This window comes from Actinia tenebrosa, unplaced genomic scaffold (genome assembly GCF_029948245.1).
Source record: "Actinia tenebrosa isolate PJP-AT-01 unplaced genomic scaffold, QUT_ActTen_1.0 PGA_scaffold6__47_contigs__length_16458017, whole genome shotgun sequence".
Taxonomy (NCBI): Eukaryota; Metazoa; Cnidaria; class Anthozoa; order Actiniaria; family Actiniidae; genus Actinia; species Actinia tenebrosa.
In genome coordinates this window covers 13771741-13791948 of record NW_028292583.1, presented here as the reverse complement: position 1 = coordinate 13791948, position 20208 = coordinate 13771741, and the positions used below count along the sequence as shown (strand labels likewise).

Genomic DNA, 20208 nt, shown 5'->3' with positions numbered 1-20208 from the left:
TGAAGACAGCACTGTTTTTCTCCCCAACCCCCCCTTCCCCTCCCCCCACTCCTCCTCGCAATGTTTCATGCGTTTTTTACTGAAAGTTTATTAATTAAACAAATTCAACTTGATATAACTAGCTAAAAACTAGTGTGAGCTGCGTCGGTGTTTCTAATGAAACAGTAATGATGAAAAGGTAAATTATACACCGTGAAAAGATGAAAAAACTTACTGACGTTTCGGACGCTAGTCCTTCGTCGGAGTAAAAGAGAAAGAAGTGGTAGAAAGGAGTGTATATATGATAGAATAAGACAAAAGAAACCAATGAGAGCAAGGTAGGCAAGGAAACAAAAACAAACAATCAAAAGACAAAAGAAAAGGTTAGTTGAAAATAAAGCGTTCATTAATCCCGTTGGGACTAAGAGTGCCCAATAGGTGAATAAGCCGCATTTCTTTGGTCTTGCGACAATCATTGTTGCCGTTAAGCAAAGAAAGACCGAAAACAATGAAGTCAGAAAGAGAATGGTTAGCTAGATTAAAATGGCGGGAAACTGGTTTGGAGGGATCGTTATTGCGAATATCATAAAGGTGATTGCAAATGCGATCACCAAGACGGCGGCCAGTCTCGCCCACATACAAAAGATTACAGCGGGTACATTTAATACAATATACAACATTAGAAGTGGTACAAACAAAATGGTCAGTGATTTTAACAGTAGATTTAGGACCGACAACAGAAGTGTGAGAGGCTATGTGAGGACAAGTATAACAACGTTTACGAGAACAGCGAAAAGTACCAGGTTCTTTGTTAGAGGGAAGAACTCCCTTGACCAAGAAAGAACGGAGATTACGATCACGTTTATAGGAAAAGAGAGGGCGGTTGTTGAAAATAGCAGAAGTGCGAGTATCAGAGTCAAGCAGAGAAAAGTTGCGGTTAACTATGGGGACCCTTAGGGCCTTCGTGCTCTTCAACAATGATTGTCGCAAGACCAAAGAAATGCGGCTTAAGTTTTTTCATCTTTTCACGGTGTATAATTTACCTTTTCATCATTACAAATTCAACTTGGGGATCTCGTGCATCTACCGTTTAACACTTTGTTAGAAATACACTGGCTCGACAACCGTGTTTCCTAAAAATTGGGCTAAATTTCTTAATTCTTTATAAACCTTGTTCAGTGGTGGTTGGACTGTAAGTGGTAGACGTTTTTTCTTGCGTCGTTGTAGCTGTGGAAATACGTACAGAGTAAAAGTGTTGAGTTCAGTTAAACATACGTTACTTGCATGCAATATCTTCCTTATATATACTTACGCAGCTCGGTAGTGGTTGGGGGGGAACTACTAGTTGTTGATGGAGAGGTAGTCGTCGGTGGTGCAGTTGTAGTTATTGGGGGAGTTGAAGTAGTTGCCACCATCGTTAGAGTAGCAGTCGTCGTAGACGGTGTGCTGGTCGTTGGTACAGCTGACAAGATATAATATGGACCCGAGTGTCGCTTTATTACGAATTGCAGACCTCGTGTCATTACCAAGTAACATTCCTTTTGTTTGACGTTTGCGCATGAGATACTACCAATATTGTTCTCTAGGGAATGACACTTGTCTGTAATGGGAAAACATTGCACAACAACGAATACCGTCTATTATGTCTCGCTTAAATGAAAAGGTGCACAATATTTGATAATGTATGATAATAGCAAGCACAATATTTACGAAGGCTATCAGCTTACCTAGGCATGTTTTCCCATCCCCAGAGAATCCCACAGGACAAGGTCCACAGGATACTCCACCAGAAATCTCTGTACACGTGACACCAGGGAAACACGTCTGATTGGTGCAGCGAGTCAGTCGCTGATCACACTGGGAACCCGTAAAACCAACATCACAGCGACATGTATAATTATTCACCCCGTCCACACAGGTACCTAGAAACATCAATTTTTAATTTGAAAAATGGGAAAAAGCTAAAGCATCCAAAAATTAACCTGCACTACGTCAGGTAATACCAAAAGTATTTAATTCGGCTTTTCACAGAATATCGGTTGTTTAGTGAGCTGACAGCGAGCACAGAAATAACTCGTATTCTCTGAGAATTTGAAACGAGCGTTGCTCCCTTCGTATTTTCGTTTTAGCATCGTCTTATAAATTATTTTAGGTCAGAGAACAGTTTAAGGTTTAACATACAAATAAACTGTTGAATTAAAAGGCATGATTGGCTCAAAGAAGTGACCAACTAAGTCGTTTTCTTACCATTGACGCACTGAGCTGTAAGACAATCGTCAATATTGTTTTCACATTGTGGACCTGTAAAATCCATTGCGCAATTACAGGTGTAATGACCAGAGCCCCGTGGCTGGCTAGGGTTAGGCACACATCTGCCACCATTTTGACAAGGACAAGTAACAATAGCTATATTGATGGTTATGGTGTCAGTAGCGTTACACTCGTCAGTGACTTTGAATACAAACTGTTGGTTAGTTTGTGACGACACGTTCCATGTCAACAGACCAGTAGGACTGAATGTATAACCAGAAGCAGTGGAACTTATTAGAGAATATGTAACAGGACGATAATCAGGGTCTGTTGCCTTCAACTGTAATGGAAGGTACTCTCCATTGATGGCCCATCGAGTAGACTGTTTGTCAGCGAATTTTGGTGGCTGGTTAACTGAAATAGCGAAAACAAAAACTACTAGTAGTAAAATAAATCGTTATTTTAAAAGAATAGACAGGTATTACCTCGTACGCGGTAAACACCACTACCCGAATAACCTCGCAAATTTTATTTGTGTGTGTTTTTGTAACTCAACTTTTTCATTTTGTGTTCTCTTTTGAGAAACAGTGGATTTTGAATGAAATTATGAAACGCAACCCCAATCAAGACTTGCCAAGTACAAACCAACTACTTCATGTTATAAGGGCTAAAACAAGTAAGGTTTAGTCACTGTACATGTGGCTGGTGATTTGTAATCAAAGAGATGAACATACCATGTACCCAAGAACTGCACGTGTTGCGCAATTTAGTAAATGTAGACTTGAAATGAGGAATTACGACATACAGCATTAGATTAATTTGTATTCCAGATGTTTCGAGGCTGCTGCCTCTTCATAGTCAAGCATGCTGCATATCGTATTTAAGGAATAGAGGGGCAGAGTATAGCATCCCCTGCCCTCACTCTCCACGGTTCCTATGGCTTCATTACCCGTGAAATATAATCCTTACTTCAAAGTAGTGAAGATCAAGTCCCTGTGGTGACTTGTAAGTGGTTACTTGTAAGTCAAGTAAGGTGTATATCGTATTAGTTTACGAAAAAAAGTGGTAGTGCATTCCCTTTCCGCGGTCCCTGGAGTCACTAACCGTTTGATATGTCTTTTTTCGAACAAGTCTTGTGATAAGTAAAAAAAGAGGAGTTTAGTTTCACTACCGGCGTCTCGAATCTCGATTTTGTTTTTGCCATACCTTTCCTAGGTGTCCATGATGACATACTGTCTGCTGGTAAACATTGAAGGCACCAGTCCTTTGGATTGGATGTGTTGGCAGCAAAACAATGTCCATTGATGAGGCAGGACTCATTCTTAAATAAAGGGGAATGAAAAGGATTTAGATGAATGCGTCGATGAAGTAGTCTTTACTGAAAACCGAACAAAAGAGAAGGAAAAATTCCATTTGAATTTTACGAGTTGAGCGTCTTACTTTCTTTTGACAGCTGGAAGAATTGGTACATGCCATACAAAGTGAATCATATGACACAAAACGTTTACGACGAATGCTCCTCATTTCACCATCATTTGATATCGATATAGACAGTCCCCCAGCAGGGGTCCCCTCGTGGTCATAATCACCAAGTTTTGTCGGAGGATCTGGAAGGTTACATCTCACACCAAAGATGTCAACCATTTTACCAGGATATTTCTGAGGGTATGGTCTAATAGACCAGTTGCCTTCGATGACCTAGAGAAAAATAAGAAATAAGTAAAAAGAAACATCCACTACTGACGTTATACTCCAATTTTATTTTCAAGAAAGTAATTGGGATTCCTTTATTGAAATATATTTCCTCCATCTACACAGGAAGCCCGAAGAGCCCAAATGAGACGCCCGGGAGGCTAGGAGACTATTCATATGTTCTTCATAGTTTGTTCCTCAAGTGACCTAATACCTAAATGCATTTTACCATGGACCAGTTTCTATACTGAATAACATATAAAGTAGAAAAAAGTTTTTTCTCGCCCAACTTTACCTTTATCTCTTCAACATGGCATGTTAGGTTTTCCGAGTTGATGAAATCATGTCCAAATATATCTGTCTGTTTACATGGTCTCTTGCGAATATCACATAAGCCTCCTTCATAGATACTAAAAACATAACGAACAAGAAAGTTTAACTTTCATGTACGTATCTTCCCGCTCCTCGACAGTTTTGCTGTTAGAGCTTGTGAATACTCTTGGTCATGTGTTCACAGTTTATGAGACATTTAGACTTCGAGTAGGATTTTAATCTTATTTTGCATCCTCGAGCCCAGAGCCCAGTCATTCTTATTGCGCATGGTCAAAATGCCATTTTGTCGACCTGACCATGCGCAGTAAGAATGACAAGGCTCTGGGTTTGTTATGTTGGTGAATCCGTACCCTAACAAATCTGGGACAGCATCAACAGGCATAGAGCAATCAGCTGAAGTATATCCTTCCTCACAGATGCACGTTCTGTTTGTACAGTCACCATGGTTATTGCAATCACCTGGACACAGATTTTCTCCAATTTCAGCGGGTGGCTTAAGCTCTCCGCTGTGTGGATCTCTCGAGAAGAGTGATATGTTCTTCAAGGCTACCTCTTCACATCCCTCCCTCATGGCATCAAAGGCTGAACTTGCGAATGTTTTATCGGCTGTGATCTTGGAAAATATGCCAACAGATCGAAAATTAATTGTCTTGAGAAAGTAACTTTCGCAATTGATGTTGATTGCTTTTATTAATTTACGCTAGAGCTTGGGAGCTACAGATACTAAGATACAGATAGTAATTAATCGCGTTCTAGCAAGATCTAGAAAGAAAGTTTGGAGAGCATGTTACGTTAGTAGCATGTATAAATTCCATTAAGCCGTGCTTATATCTTCTGTTCGAGAGGTATCATGGGCATTACAGCAGATATTAACGTAAGCAATAATTGTCAGGGCCTGTTTCTTGACCTTAACGAGCCATGAAGAAGCGCGTTAGACATTTACAAGGATTTTAATGCGGAAAGATTTACTTACCTTTAAGTCTGTGATACACTGCTGCATTGCAATCGTAAGGTTAAATCCAGGCACAGTTTTGCACATCTTTCCCGCTATGGAATTCTCTATGATACCTTTACAGTGCCTCTTAGCATCTGCTTCCGACATCCCCTGAGCGCTTCTTTTGCGGCGCATGCGCTTTAAGGCATATCGCAGCTCTTCGTCTTCTTGGAAGAAGCTGCGGTCTTCATAGTCCATTATGTCATCAGTATATAATTCATCTTCACTAGATCTTCGTACTCGGCCACCTTTTCTTAGTCTATCTGCAATATCTTCTCCAGATTCTGGTCCAAATCCTTTGAATCGATTTGCGTTGTCTTTACAGTCTGTAAAGTGATGTTCGTGTCTTCCAGCGGGGCAGGTACATGATTTACCTTCTTCAGCGACTTCTTCCCTTGGCGGTAATATCTCGAAGAAGCTTTGGTCTGGTCTCAGTCTATAGGAAAACCGTTCAAGGTTTATTAGTGCTGGGTAAGGTTGTTAATGGTTTGGGGGAGAAAATGGTCACAAATCTACCAACTATTTGTATTCGATACTAACGGCTCCTCGCTTCTTATTATAACACACAGTTTATATTACGAATTTATGTAATCTAGTGTACTAATGTCTTTACTTCCAACTCCTGGCAAATGATACTGGATCTGCATGAACTTTTTTGTCTCCGCCTTTGTGGAAGTCGTCCTCCTTGATACCATTAAAATCACCACACAGGCCAGCGGTGTTGGATGAATCAGACCCAGGTGCTGTCAGATACACATTCATTCCCCATGAGTTGCGCTCTGCTTTTACACGAGTACCAGAAGGAAGAACCACCTTCATGAATAAAATAACAGATAAAGTCATCAGCCGTGCTAGGATTATACTGATACTAAGTTGCGAACCAGTAAAATTTATCAAACCTCTGTATGTTTGATGAGCGTAATGCTAATATTGCTACTGCTACTGCTACTGCTACTGCTACTGCTACTGCTACTGCTACTGCTACTGCTACTGCTACTGCTACTGCTACTGCTACTGCTACTGCTACTGCTACTGCTACTGCTACTGCTACTGCTACTGCTACTGCTACTGCTACTGCTACTGCTACGTTTTCATCTATTAGCACTCACGTGATGTGTGATCGTTGAACCGTCAACTCGTCGATAGACGTGCGTCCCTCGTGCAAGAGCTCCTATGCTTTTTACTTTTGTTCTTAGGATATTTGGTTCTTGTTTCAGAAGCTTATTGCAGGCAGTTATCACAATAACGTCATTTCCTTCACGAATCGCCACTCCACAGTTGCAAGAAACATGCCAACATACCCACAAACGTGTGTGTATCTAAAATGTAAAATACCACAATTGGACTATTCCAACCCTACCCCACCCCCTTTTAACACCAAAAATAGGAAAACCCTTCCCTCTTTTTTTCTTTGTATATTAAGTGCATCTGACCTTCTTTTTCTTCTGCATTTTTTGGAGGAAAAGGGGAAGGTCGGGTAACTGTATACTATGGTGCACAAATGTAATCACAGACTTTTTATTTTATCTGTAGAACATACTTCGAATTTTCGTCTTTTGTTGCTGTAGAGAACGTAGTCTCCAGGCTCGTAGAAATCATAGTACCTTTACAAGAGAATAAAATAGGCAGTCATTATTTATTGCGACTCCCAGTCACACGCGAACAACTAGACTTTCATCACAAACGAAAACTTGAGTTTGAGTGGACGTCAATCAAAAGGGTTTCTATCGTTTCTATTGGTTTCTACACCAGGACTGGCGTGAATACGCACGTGAACAAGTTCAAAAACCATTGCCCTTATCTCATGTTTCTTGACGCTATAAATTTCTCGCTCGGGATATATTTTCTCAAAAATTTCACAGGAGTATACTTACGGCTCCGAATCGCTTGATTTCAAAGCTATAACTATGCGCTATGACTATGATTTGAGTTTGTTCAAGATCAGATAAATCAATGCCAAATGCTTTGCATTTAAGCGTTTGAAATTGGGAGTCGAAATCCTTAGACATGTTAACAAGAAACCCTTTTGATTGACGTCCACTAAAACTCAATTTTTCGTTTTTGATTTAGGTCTAAGTTGGTGGCATGTGACTGGGAATCGCAGTAAAATTGAATGGAGTTGGCCCAGGTGTTCCGTTCTCATTTAATGGTAAACATGTAAGGCATACAAACCTGCCATCAAACGTGGTATAGTGAGGATCGCCGGTGGATTGGCACATCGCTGTTTCAGTGTTTTCAATTATAACCTACAATATAAGATACCAAGAGTAAATTGCATTTCTGTAAGCCTCTTTTACCAGAGAAGGCAGCCCTCCTCCCAAGACTTTCATCGACGTTCACAAGCCTCTCCTCTTCCCTTCCCTTCTTTTTTCTTACTCTTACGAGATGCGGAAAAGCTTAAAGGGTGTGCCAACACCCAGATTACGCGGAACTTACCTTAACTGATGAAAACCTATAAAGCCCCCAAAATGGATGAGTATTTTCAATTGAAAAGTGATACTCTAGTGTTGCAGCGTTTTCTTTTTGGTTGTCACAGATTCCTTTGATTTTGATTTTCTTTCCATTTTTGATATCCGCGGTTCTTAATTTTAGATCACACGTATCTAGCGCACTCTCTTTGTCCACTTCCTTGAATTGACTTGGAACGAATATTGAAACTGGTACATAGTCAAACTTGGTCATGTCATCTGGTACAACAGGGACAGTTGGTCGAAAAGACAAGGTCACGGTTCGATCTTTCTCGCATTCATGCACCAGGGCAGTCAGAGGAGAGATCTGCAATATATAATCAACGATTGAAAAAAAAAAAAGACTATTTCAATTTGGCCCTAAGGGATCCAAACATGACTCTGATATGTGCCATGCTGTTGGATAATATGGCTTTTAGTTAAGATGATAAATATATTAGTAAACATATTGCATCTTTTTCTGTCAGCGCTTTTGTAAGAACGAAGAAGAACCTTCTAGACTTTATTATATTCTGCTAAGCACCCAAGAGCGGAGATATGAGGACTCCATGCAGGTCAGCTCTGTCAGACGTCAATTCCTCTTGGAATCCCTGCATATATTGATACCAATACCTTGTGTCTGGCTCGATTATTGGAGAATTCTATTCCAATATTTCTTCTTGTTTAAGGGGAAATTTAGTAAATTTTAGGAATGTTTACAAGGAAATGGGCATGCACGTTTTTGGCCTACAACATGATAATAATTATAAGAATGGGAACAAGCTAAGAGAACAGAAAAGTTATTAGTTTTTACCTCAATCCCAACAAAGAAACTATCGCTCTCTCTACATAACGCTGTCCAATTATTTTTAGGGTTTGTAGTGTATTTCATGCGAAGTTTGCAACCAACCTAAATATTAATGAGAGTAAATGACAGGTTTTAACGGCTTAACGCAAAAATGAGGCAAATGGGGACAGTTATGTGACAAAAAATGGGTTGAAGCGAAATACGGTTTCGGGCGAAGAAATTAATGAAATAGCAACTTGCCAAATTCTTATATTGGATGCGTGGTCATAAAACAAAGTTACGTTTGCAGCTAAAAAGCAAAGTTTTAGTTTACTACTGCTTCATTTTTTTTCATTAAATAAAATCGTCCCGAAGACATGGCTAAAACAATTAAACAAGTCAGAATCAATCTTGTCTTATATAACAATTCTATACTTACTCTATGCCCTGCATGATAATAACCATGTTGTAGCTCACTCTGTCTGACGCTACAAGCCGGACCATCATTAAATGGATTTTGGTTCACACAAATGGTATCATTCTTAACCGAGAATCCATCAGTAAACCATTCAACCTGGAATGACACGTTTTTCCAAAGAGGGAACTGGAACTTGCATAGCATCGTCACTCGTGGTTTATCGTCTTCAAGATAAGTTACCATAGGTAACGGCACGAGGCGGAATGGAAAAGGCGTGATAGTTAATACTGAAAAAAAAATTCTCTTTAGTATGAATTCCTCACACGACATCAGTTTGTGTCGAATAAGGTTTCTCGGCCAAATGCTCGTCTCATTTCAGAATTCCTCTTGATATCTAAGAAGTCATTTTTCTGTTTTAGTTTGTCTGACCAAGCTGTGTGGCATTCCAAGAGCAGGGTGTGAATAAAGGGATGCTTTCTCCATTACTGACCCTACATAGATACTAGGGTCGAGAGTGTTTGCCATTCATCATAGTTTTGATGTAATTTTTAATGAAAAAAAACCAACTCGTAATTAAGAATTCATGTGGTTTCTGTGCATTGTTTGTCACTTGTTTCTCGAGTACTCTCGTTTTCACCTCCCCGCCCTAGAGACCAACTGATGAATAAAGTACATGTTTGTATGGGCGAAGAATGAATTTGATTTTGCATATGCGTTAGGTTCAAAAGTATATGTATATTTAACACAACATTCATATCAAAAGTGTGAAAATATAAGATATATATATATATAAATATAATATAAGAAATATAAGAAATTGCTCCTGCGCATGCGCACATACTTTAACGCTTGCATATTTTTGTATAGTTTTAGTATGGCACCTCCAGATAGAGGAACGGCTATTCGAACAACATTCTTGCTGCGAGAATAATCAAAGCATTATTTGCCTATGGACAAACAGACAATCTTTTTGGCGGTAAGTACTCATGAAAAACGATCTATAGCAACATATGACCTCTATGATGTATATATATATGCATATATATATATATATATACACTCGATTGCAGAAACGTTGTAGTATACATTTATACATTTATACAAATACCTAATGAGATGCATATTGCAATTTTACTTTTTTAACCCACGAAACCAATTGGTTTATAATCTGTAGGATATAAAACACAAGAATAAAATATTTTGACGTTTATTGAATGAAAAAAATAATAAATAAAGCGAGTTTTCTGTTTTGCATATTATTAAATATACTGAATAAATGATAGATATATGTATAAATGTATACTACAATATATATATATATATATATATATATATATATAAGAAATCTGTGAATCAATTTTCCGTAAAATAGTGCTCAATACATCGATAGAAGTAGAGCAGAATATTTGTTTGAGAAGAAAAAGTCAAGACAACATTTTTCCCGACAAGCCTGTTTCGCGAATCGCTTCACTCTCCAGGGGACTCAATGACAAGAATATTCGTTACCATCATTCATATAGAAAAAGTATACATAATTAATCAGTGGATGCAGTTTAGCTGTTGCGTAACAATGCCTTGCCTCTGTGGCGGCATGAAGATACAAGTTCGCTGCGCTTATCCAATGACGAGAGTTCCGGTCGATAAATTTCTTCGATAAGTTTCTAATAATTTATCGACCGGAACTCTCATCATTAAATAAGCGCAACGAACCCGCATCCCCATATATATATATGTATATATAGAATATTACTTACTTCTGCAGTTGGGAACAATGCCTGCTTGACCCTTTGGGCACGGTAAAAGGTTGCCTGTGAATAATAAATAGACAAATAACGCATTATATGAGGGTTCAAATAGGGTTTAGAGGGCTGTTAAGTGCCTCCTAGACTAACTTTGCCAAGCTTTTACTCTTCATCCAATAATATTTTTACAGCATGGCTACACACAAATATTAGTCGTAGGAAATAATTAGTAATGGTTTTGTGACGATGAAAAAAAGCTCTTTGACCCTGAAAGCCTTTTAAGTTTCACAAGAATTCATTCCATGCATATAGGTTCAGCAATATTTTAAGTACTGTTTAATAAACGAGCAGGAGTGTTTTATCGGGTATAAAACACGAGGCGTAGCCGAGTGGTTTTAGACCCGATAAAACACGATCTGCGAGTTTATTAAACGGCTTAAAAAACTCCTGATGTATGTTCTCATACTGTACCGAATTCTTTACGAAATGAACCAAGTTTGATAGAGAAAATCCAAGTTAAAGTTATGCAAATGAAGAGGAATCTATATCAGATATAAAACCTCCTTCACGGTCATGATTTCTATTGTGTTTCCTTCATGAATTATTAATGAGTTTTTAAAATGTTTTTAGTCTAGTATCGATAGTGGTCTAGAATAACGATACAAAGCAAGTTTGCTTTAAAATCAGTAATTTGGAAGTCGTTCATAAATGTGCGGTTACTGTCTTGTAGACACACGCGCAACGTTTTGCGCTGATTCAGACTACAACTATTCCTAACGAGTATAAGCATGAAAACGGAACTAAAACCAATCATTTGTTAATGTTTAATGATTAATTTTTGCGGCTTTATGTTTTTTTATTGTGCCCCAGTCATATAATGTGCGTGCAGGCTGCGTAAGCTGAACTCTATCTCGACTGAAGATTTCGTTACAAGCAAACATGAACGGGCACATCATTGCGGTGACCTACCATATAAGACCACGTACTCAACCACAAGCCGTGCCCTATTTAGTACCTATATACTACGAGTATCAAGTAATACGCATTTTAATGTCAGCCAAGTGACACACCCGTATCGGTCTAGCCACAGCTGTTTCCTACTATATTTTCAAACTCTTCTGCCTAAAATACTGTTATAAGACTATTATCTAATGATAATCACCACTTAAATTTTGATGCAAGAATATTCTATATTAATTTTTCAAATTAATAATATAATAAATATTGGAAGATTTATTTGAACATATTATATTATTAACACGAGGTCGAGGGTTTCGTTTGTAGCGTTGCCAAGCGTAACGTTTTAGAAAAATACAAAAATATACCATAAACTTTTTTTCAAGTAAGTGATTTAACTGTTGAATATCAAAAGTAAAATTCAAAAGATTTATTAAAAAATACCTGCACAGTAAGCCATAGCACACCCTGCACTCGGCTGCAGCTTGTACACAAAGAATTCTCCGCAGTTTTTAACCGCCATTGGTTTTGGTATCATACAACCACCAAGTCTGTTGTTTACATTAGTACAAGCAAGAGCTGTAGCGACGTCTCCTTTAGTCGTGGGGTGCGTTCCTTTCATCCATATAGGCGCTACTGTCCCACACTGGTACGGTTCTAGCTTTTTTGTGGGCATTTTCCCACCGACTTTGTTGGTAAATCTGTACCATCCCGGTGTGAGCTTATTATCACATATTGCCGTCTCCCCTGCTATAAGTTTGTACTTGGTGCTGCGGTAAGGATCGTTGATCGACTTGTAGTCTGTACATGGGTCTTCTGCGCCGTAACAACTGGGGGGAATCCATAAAAATGTACAAAGTACCAAAACCACTAATGGTCGTACAGCAGCCATGTTCACTACGAGCGTGGATATGGAAATTATTCTAGTGGATTATATAAGTGAACGCTGACCTTTTGGTCAAAATTCTTTATGTAGTAAGTCTATATCTTAGGCACGTCGACAGAAGCATATTTACATTATCGCTGCTTGATGAACAATAAATTATTATCCCTTAGATACATCAGTCAAATTCATATTGATATTTTAATAGCGGTGTACTGTCTTTATTATCACGCGAGAAATTATTAGGTCACGTGGTCTTTGCGTGGCTTACTTCCAAACACATGCTTTATATCTTTAAGTATGGGTCATAAAGTCTCTTAAAGTGAGTTTTTTATAGCGTCGTATAGGGGCCAGTCAGTTTATCATGACAAAAGTCTGCTTGTATAAATAAGATCTGTATCTGGAACTCGTTATTATTCCTCAAGGAAAGGTTTCCTTTTAATCATCGGTGAATGACTACTGACGGTTTAGAACCGAAGCAACATTTGCTTACTCTGTTTGCTCATTACTTAAGATAGATTAAAACCCCTGGACCAGCAGAGAGGAGCCATTGTTATTACGCTACACTCCTTATATTTATCTAGTGTTGTATCTAAGAATTGTCAAAATATTTAGTTTACGGTCAGAAAGATATTACTGACGATATACCTCATAAAAAGGCCAAATTTGATCGGGATGCAAAAACAAAACAACGGGTCATTTAAATACTTATTTTCTTCTCGTTTATCTATTAATAAGCATATGATTGTCCAATGTTGAGACGTTCGGTCAAGTACGATTGTAATGTCCACAATCTTAATGATTCAATATTTACTCAACACGCAAACAATACTGACTAATCTAACTTTATTAAATTTTCCATGGAAGACTTACTTTATCTATACATGTACATATACCTTTAGACTACTCGATAAGGGTTGAAAACAAGGGTTGAATCTGCTGAGGTTTTGAATATAGCCCGCGGCTGTTATTGTAATGTGCTATGTGCGGCATCTTGCTTTTCTTCAGACGTTGAAGTGTCTGTCGTTGTGACCTTTTGACACACCATTCCTGACGTGTATATAGGAGGTAGGCAATTTTGGCGAGCTCGCTGCCATAGGAACGGCGTAGCTCATTTGGTTACTTGCGCGGCCTTCACAGCTAGAGGTCCGTGGCTTGTTTTCAGGATCTACACGTCTGTTTCGTCTTTCCTCTGTTCTGTGTAGCTTTAGCTTTAAATACCCATTAAAAGGAGCACTGATGGTCTGAGGGAATAAAGGGCGCACCTTCGCGAACGCTTTATACATAAGCCCCTGGCTCGGGAGATCGCTGCAACCACTCCTCGCGGTATTAAAGTAAAAAAAACCAAAAGCTTTACCTTTTACATTCAGTACCAAACAATAGAAAATAATGTTTTAGCCATACTAAGGTTGAGGAAAAACTGGGCCGGGTCGAGTTAGAATTGCAGTGCATCATGAAACTGTCTTAGGGTGGGGACATATTTCCAAGATGGTATTGATGGTGTTTGCTGGGACAACCTACGTAGCAAGCAGTTAATGTAATATATTCATATTCCCCCCTCCCCCCACCTCCATCCATCTGGTCCTATTGAAAAATCCATGGATCAAGTATATCATATCTTTCCTTCTAAAAGCATATATTTTACTACATACGTGCGTGTAATCAGGAACTGATACAGTTAAAAACTCTAGAATTCGTCACCATCCTATAATATTCAGCGTCAAAAATGTGATATTTGAATTTGTTCAAAAATTGTTTGTGTGGCCCTGGTTAATGTATTCGCACGTAAACGAAAGGATAAAAAATAAGTTAAACGAAAGGTTTTCTTTTTTCTCTCACTTGATATCGTTTGACACTACTAGATCTAAAAACTGGGGGGGGGGGGGGGGGGGGGGGGGATGAATAACTGTATTGAATCAATCATGTTTTGACCGTATAAATTTATTCGTATATATATACAAATTATTCAGTTTTATAAAATGAAACGAAAAAATATAAAATGAAAAGTTAATTTGTTCAGTACAATTATACTGATAGCAAACATCTGACACTATAAAACAGCGACTTTTAGCTAAAATATGTTTATGGATTGATTTGTCTATTGTGATTAATTCGATCTTATAGAAAATAATTAAAATCTCAACTTGTACGATGACTAACTTCAAAAAATCGACACCCTAAAACAAACTCTGGGCTGACCAAAGTAAGGGCACAGTTTGCTAGGTTTTTATATATTAATGACATAAACTGACGCTGCGGCTAAAAATTAAGATAACATTATACTTAATAGCTTATCTATCAAAGCTGAGCATGGATTATACTGTGAAATAATCGACTATTTGATGCATTATATCGATCAGTCTTCTCCCTCGCAAAACTAACAATCCCCTTCACAGTTCTCTGCGCCATCTTGCAAGTTAGCCGTGCCTTTGCATTGAAGCGAGACGAACGGTGAGCTTGCAATGATAGAGACATAGGAATAATTGTCCAAGGTGTTTAAAAAAGGTCTCTATCATTGCAAGCTCCCCGTTCATCTCGCTTCGATGTAAAGGCACGGCTACCTTTCAAGATGCCGCAGGGAACTGTGAAAGGGACTATTAAGAAAAGTCTTTCAAGTGTTCTTTATTTCTTGGTCGTACGTTTGGAAGTGAACGTTATCGTAGGCGTGTGGACACACATCCACCTTCTTGGGTCCAACCTCGTTGTAAATGTGTTGTGGAGACACGACCATCTCCTTGGGTTGAACTTCGTTGTAAATGTGTTGTGCACACTCATCCATCTCCTTTTCAACATTATCGTAAGCATTTGGACACGCATCCATATCCTTAAGTTCGACATTGCTGAGATAAGGTAGTTGATTTGGATTGATGGCAGGACGGCGCTTAAGCTTTCTATGCACAATCACTGCAACAGCAACAAGGAAAGCCATACCAACCATACCAATCAACACACTCACAAGGACTAGCATCACGTTATTGTCTTTCTCTGGTGTCTTATCGCGGTCTAAAACAGAAACAAAGTCAAAAAGGTATAATTATCCGTTTCCGTGAATGGCAATAAATAAAGACGAATAATTAATTTTCGAAAAGCAAATTTGGGAATGGTCATGGAATTATTCTGCTTCTACCCCCAAATCCCCGATCATCCCCCCCCCCCCCCCCCCCCCCCCACTCCATTCACATTATTACAGCTCATGGCAGTTCAAACTGTTTTTCCTATCATACAGAGCAATTAACAATTCAAGAAGCTGAACGACAAAATTATGGTTGTTTCTATCATCATACGTACATGAACGCTCTTCTTTGATTTTGAGTGAGGTAGGGTCCACTTTTAGACTACCCATTTCTCCATCTTTAATTTCTTCCTTTAGTTGCTTAAGAGGGTCAGCGGTCTCCTTTGTGAAAGTCAACTGGAATTCAACAATTATGCTACCTGGCCTAGATATGAAAGAAAAGAAATAAAGAAACAAATTTGCATCGTTTAGAGGTATTTTGGCTCATTTGTTATTGTTAAAAAGGACTATTACCTGATCGAAGTTACAGTAACGCTCTTAAAATAGCTATCTTTTGCTTTCTTGAAGAGCTTTTGAATCTGTGAACAAAACATTGAAATATTTTCCCTTTTTTCTGACTGAAAATTTAGAAATTAAGTTTTTAAAAGCTACGAATCTACGGACCTCGTTTTCCACGTATTGTGCAAGATCGATGTAAGCTTTACTCGTTTTTACTCTATATTCTTCCGTCCATTCTTTTAAGATGCGAATTTCGGCTTTTGTAACTAGAATCATGAAAGAAAGAAAGTAGTCATTTCAAAAATGTCCCCTCGCTCCTCCCCACCGATTGTAAGGTGGTCAAACTGAAAATATACAATTTTAGTGTAAATAAATTTGTGTCGTTTTGTATATTTTCTTCCCCTTACTTCCTCTCACTTTAATATGGACACAGGCACCCCACTAGTAGTAGCCTTGTAGAAAATTCAGGCTTTTAAACATTCTTGAGTAACTACCCGTACCTTGATTTTCTGGAACCTCAGTTGTAATGACTTGTTCTGTGGCGGAAGGGGACCTTGATGTTTCAAAAGTGGCTGGCGTTTCAGTCACTGAAGCTGTTGTTTCTTCTTTGAAAATTACAATGAAATATCATTGATAAAAAAAGGTGGGCGTGGGTAGAGTACAATCAATTTAAATCAGAAAACTTACTACATTTTACGTGTTTGTTGTTGTACTGTCTTTGTTGTTGTTGTTGTTTTTTCGTCGTCGTTATTAGCGTTTTTGCACAGCTGGTTTGACATTATCTACTAACCTTGCTCTACTGTTGTTTTTGTTAAAGGTCGGTTTGTAGACGTTTCCACTAAAAAAATCATATTGTATGAAACTATATGAATGGACTTTCTGTCTTTCTTGTAAGAATCACAATCTTCTATTTACCATGTTCGGTGGTTGTCCGAGATTTTGTGGTAGATCGTAATGTGGTTGTTTTCGCTATGCAAGAAAAAATAAACAAATAAATGGCTGAATGAAGTGAAAGGAGTCCTAAGGTTTATATTTATGTGTATAGGCTCGGCCAAAGAGGTCAGATAAAACCCGGTGCCAAGAGTTCATTAAATGACCATATATACCTTCTTTGGTTGTCGACGACTGTGATGTTGTTGGTCTTTTTGTTGTTGTTTGGGCTTGGAGAAGTGAAAAAAAAAAAAAGATTATTTTCCTTTATCAAACATTTCATGAAGAGTCAAGTCATGCTTATAATATAAAAAAGGTCATAGTAAATGGGAAACATCAACATCATCATAATGCTTCAGCTGGTACTAACCTAGGCATGTTTTCCCATCCCCAGAGAATCCCACAGGACAAGGTCCACAGGATACTCCACCAGAAATCTCTGTACACGTGACACCAGGGAAACACGTCTGATTGGTGCAGCGAGTCAGTCGTTGATCACACAGGGAACCCGTAAAACCAACATGGCAGCGACATGCGTACTTATTTACTCCGTCAACACAGGTACCTAGAAAATAATTTTATAAATAGTTTTAATAAATTGAATTGAAAATGCATGGAAATCGAAAACAAGGTTTCAATCTCCGTTGCGAACTGAAGTGAACTTGGAGCCGGACTTTATAATATGTCGTCTGCCCATGTTCATATGCTGTCCGATTGGTTATCTCTGCCAATCACTGGTGGATAATGACAAATGTATGAAAATATAAAAAATCATAACTGTTTATCATAAATTTATTCAATAAGAAAATAAGGCAAAGATATTTACCGTTTCCACAATTCACTCTTACGCAGTCGTCAATATTCTTCTCACATCGATCCCCAGTAAATCCTTGAGGACAGATACAATAGTACTGACCAGACCCCCGTGGGTAGTAGGGGTGGGGTGAACATTTGGCTCCATTTTGACACGGACAAGTAGTAATACGTATAGTGATGGTTATGGAATCAGTAGCGTTACACTCGTCAGTGACTTTAAACGCAAACTGTTGGTTAGTTCGTGAATTCGTTTTCCATGTCAACAGACCAGTAGGACTGAATGTATAACCAGTAGCAGTCGAACTTATCAGAGAGTATGTAACAGGACGGTTATCAGGGTCTGTTGCCTTCAACTGCAATGGAAGGTACTCTCCATAGATAGCGTATCGGGTAGATTGATTCTTTGCAAACTGTGGTGGATGATTATCTAAAAAAATAATGAGAAGAACACTTTGTTTTTGGATCTAAAGCCTTTGTTCATATGCAAGATGGTTTTACAGTAGAAGAACCTGAGGTATCACTACCAAAGATAATAAACACAAACCATTAATGAAACTTTGAGAAACCAAGGGGAGTCACAGCTTTTGTCGGTAACTTTTTAATGAAAAGCATTTACTACTACTACTACTACTACTACTACTACTACTACTACTACTACTACTACTACCACTACTACTACTACTACTACTACTACTACTACTACTAATAATAATAATAATGATAATAATAATGATAATAATAATAGTTCCTGAGCATTATTAGAACTCAATGCTCTTACATAAGTGTCCTAAAAGTCAAAATCAATAAATAAAAATATAAAAATATATTAAAAAAATATAAATATATATAGATTTAATTAAAACCAGGAAACTAATTCGTGCAGTCGAAGATATAATCAAACTCCAGGGCGATATATTAGAATGTTTCAAACAGCTCATTTGGGGTGTATTCCTTACCTAATCTCGATGTCCAACTATACTGTGAGTGTCCCGGCATGCATTTTAGGCACCAGTCACGTGGATTACCTTGATTTTCCGCAAAGCAATGTCCATTGATTACACAAGAATCGTCCTAAAAGACAAGCAAGAAATTTTCCTTTTTGCTTGTTGGCCCACAATTTCTAAACCACCCTTTTCAATTGCATATAATAAAAGCATGCCTGTAGCATAAAGCAGGTCATAAATTTGGCAAGTAGATGCTTTGCCGGATATCAATTGTCTTTAAAAATTAAGTTTCAAAACTGCAATCCAAAATGTGACTAAACAGTTAATGAATATCTCTTGATATTTTCAAAAACTAAAATTTTTAATTTATTAATTAATTGAATCCATACCCTTAAAGAGCAGTTGCTTGACTTGTTACACGTTATACAAATGGAGTCATATGAAACAAATCTCACTTGCTGCTGACTGGGATGTACACCATCGTTTGACACAGATATCAAAAGTCCCCCTACGGGGGTCCCCTCGTAGTCATAGTCACCCAGTTTCGTCGGTGGTTCTGGAAGGTTGCACTTTACTGCAAATAAATCCACCTTTTTTCCAGGAAACTTCATCGTATACGCCTTTGGACGCCAATTGCCTGGCATGATCTTGAATAAGATAATTAGTTGCGGTATTTTTTAAATGATGAATTAATAATGTTATGACACCATTTTGCAAAACTTATGCTTTGAAAAACGTGATATTCCATAAAATGTTAAAAATCAAGGACGGGTTTAGGTTTTTTTATGTCTTAGTTGAGGGATTCATACCAGAAACCGTAAATGTTTCTGGAAAGGAGAAGAGTACATCGCAAATATCAGATTGACAGAGCTGCCTTTGCTGGGACAACGCAACACACCTTAAATTCCTGGGCATGGCAGGTTAGGTTTTCTGAGTCCAGGAAATCTTGTCCAAATATGTCTGTCTTTTTACAAGGTCTTCGGCGAATGTCACACAAGCCACCGTCGTAGATCCTGCAAAAATATTTGATAGTTTTAATAAATAAAAACGCGAAAATTAGCTTTTTTATCCCTACTGTCACACAAATCAATGTATCGAAATAGCAACCATCTTTGCGGTTGATATATATGTCAATCAAGAATATAATTAATTAATGTGAATTTACCCCAAAAGTTCAGGAATGGTGTTGACGGCCATCGAGCAATCAGCTGCCGTATATCCTTCCTCACAGATGCACGTTCTGTTTGTACAGTTACCATGGTTATTGCAATCGTTAGGACACAATACATTGCCTATTTCCTCTGGTGGCCTAAGCTTTCCGCTCGAGTCTCTTTTAAAAAGTGACACATTTCGCAGGGCCTTTTCTTCACACCCGTTCTTCATGGAATCAAAGGCCGATTCAACGAAACGTGTGTCGCCAGTTATCTGCAATAGAATTTACAGCCTTTATAATTAGCCGGTGTAATATTCTTATTATGAAGTAAAGATCCTGATGGGAAATGTATGGGTCAACACCCTGTTAACC

General features: G+C 38.2%; 1 protein-coding gene across 1 annotated transcript in view; it reads right to left on the bottom strand.

The window, feature by feature from the left end:
- The window catches only part of LOC116304053 (uncharacterized), a 29038-nt gene that overhangs the window by 2432 nt on the left and 6398 nt on the right, over positions 1–20208 (bottom strand). The window contains exons 11-43 of the mRNA XM_089039409.1: positions 19849–20108; positions 19582–19696; positions 19073–19330; positions 18696–18810; positions 17750–18166; positions 17294–17488; positions 17100–17153; positions 16909–16962; positions 16784–16831; positions 16494–16598; positions 16159–16259; positions 16009–16073; positions 15771–15919; positions 15097–15485; positions 14671–14741; positions 12044–12522; positions 10655–10708; positions 8922–9187; positions 8510–8605; positions 7685–8023; positions 7421–7494; positions 6789–6852; positions 6358–6567; positions 5862–6061; positions 5228–5684; positions 4605–4867; positions 4217–4331; positions 3670–3927; positions 3436–3550; positions 2227–2643; positions 1707–1901; positions 1292–1441; positions 1150–1206 (exon numbers count right to left, since the gene is read on the bottom strand). Of these exons, the coding sequence (XP_088895535.1) occupies positions 1150–1206; positions 1292–1441; positions 1707–1901; positions 2227–2643; positions 3436–3550; positions 3670–3927; positions 4217–4331; positions 4605–4867; positions 5228–5684; positions 5862–6061; positions 6358–6567; positions 6789–6852; positions 7421–7494; positions 7685–8023; positions 8510–8605; positions 8922–9187; positions 10655–10708; positions 12044–12522; positions 14671–14741; positions 15097–15485; positions 15771–15919; positions 16009–16073; positions 16159–16259; positions 16494–16598; positions 16784–16831; positions 16909–16962; positions 17100–17153; positions 17294–17488; positions 17750–18166; positions 18696–18810; positions 19073–19330; positions 19582–19696; positions 19849–20108 (6205 nt within the window). The remainder of the gene's footprint in view (positions 1–1149; positions 1207–1291; positions 1442–1706; positions 1902–2226; positions 2644–3435; positions 3551–3669; positions 3928–4216; positions 4332–4604; positions 4868–5227; positions 5685–5861; positions 6062–6357; positions 6568–6788; positions 6853–7420; positions 7495–7684; positions 8024–8509; positions 8606–8921; positions 9188–10654; positions 10709–12043; positions 12523–14670; positions 14742–15096; positions 15486–15770; positions 15920–16008; positions 16074–16158; positions 16260–16493; positions 16599–16783; positions 16832–16908; positions 16963–17099; positions 17154–17293; positions 17489–17749; positions 18167–18695; positions 18811–19072; positions 19331–19581; positions 19697–19848; positions 20109–20208) is intronic.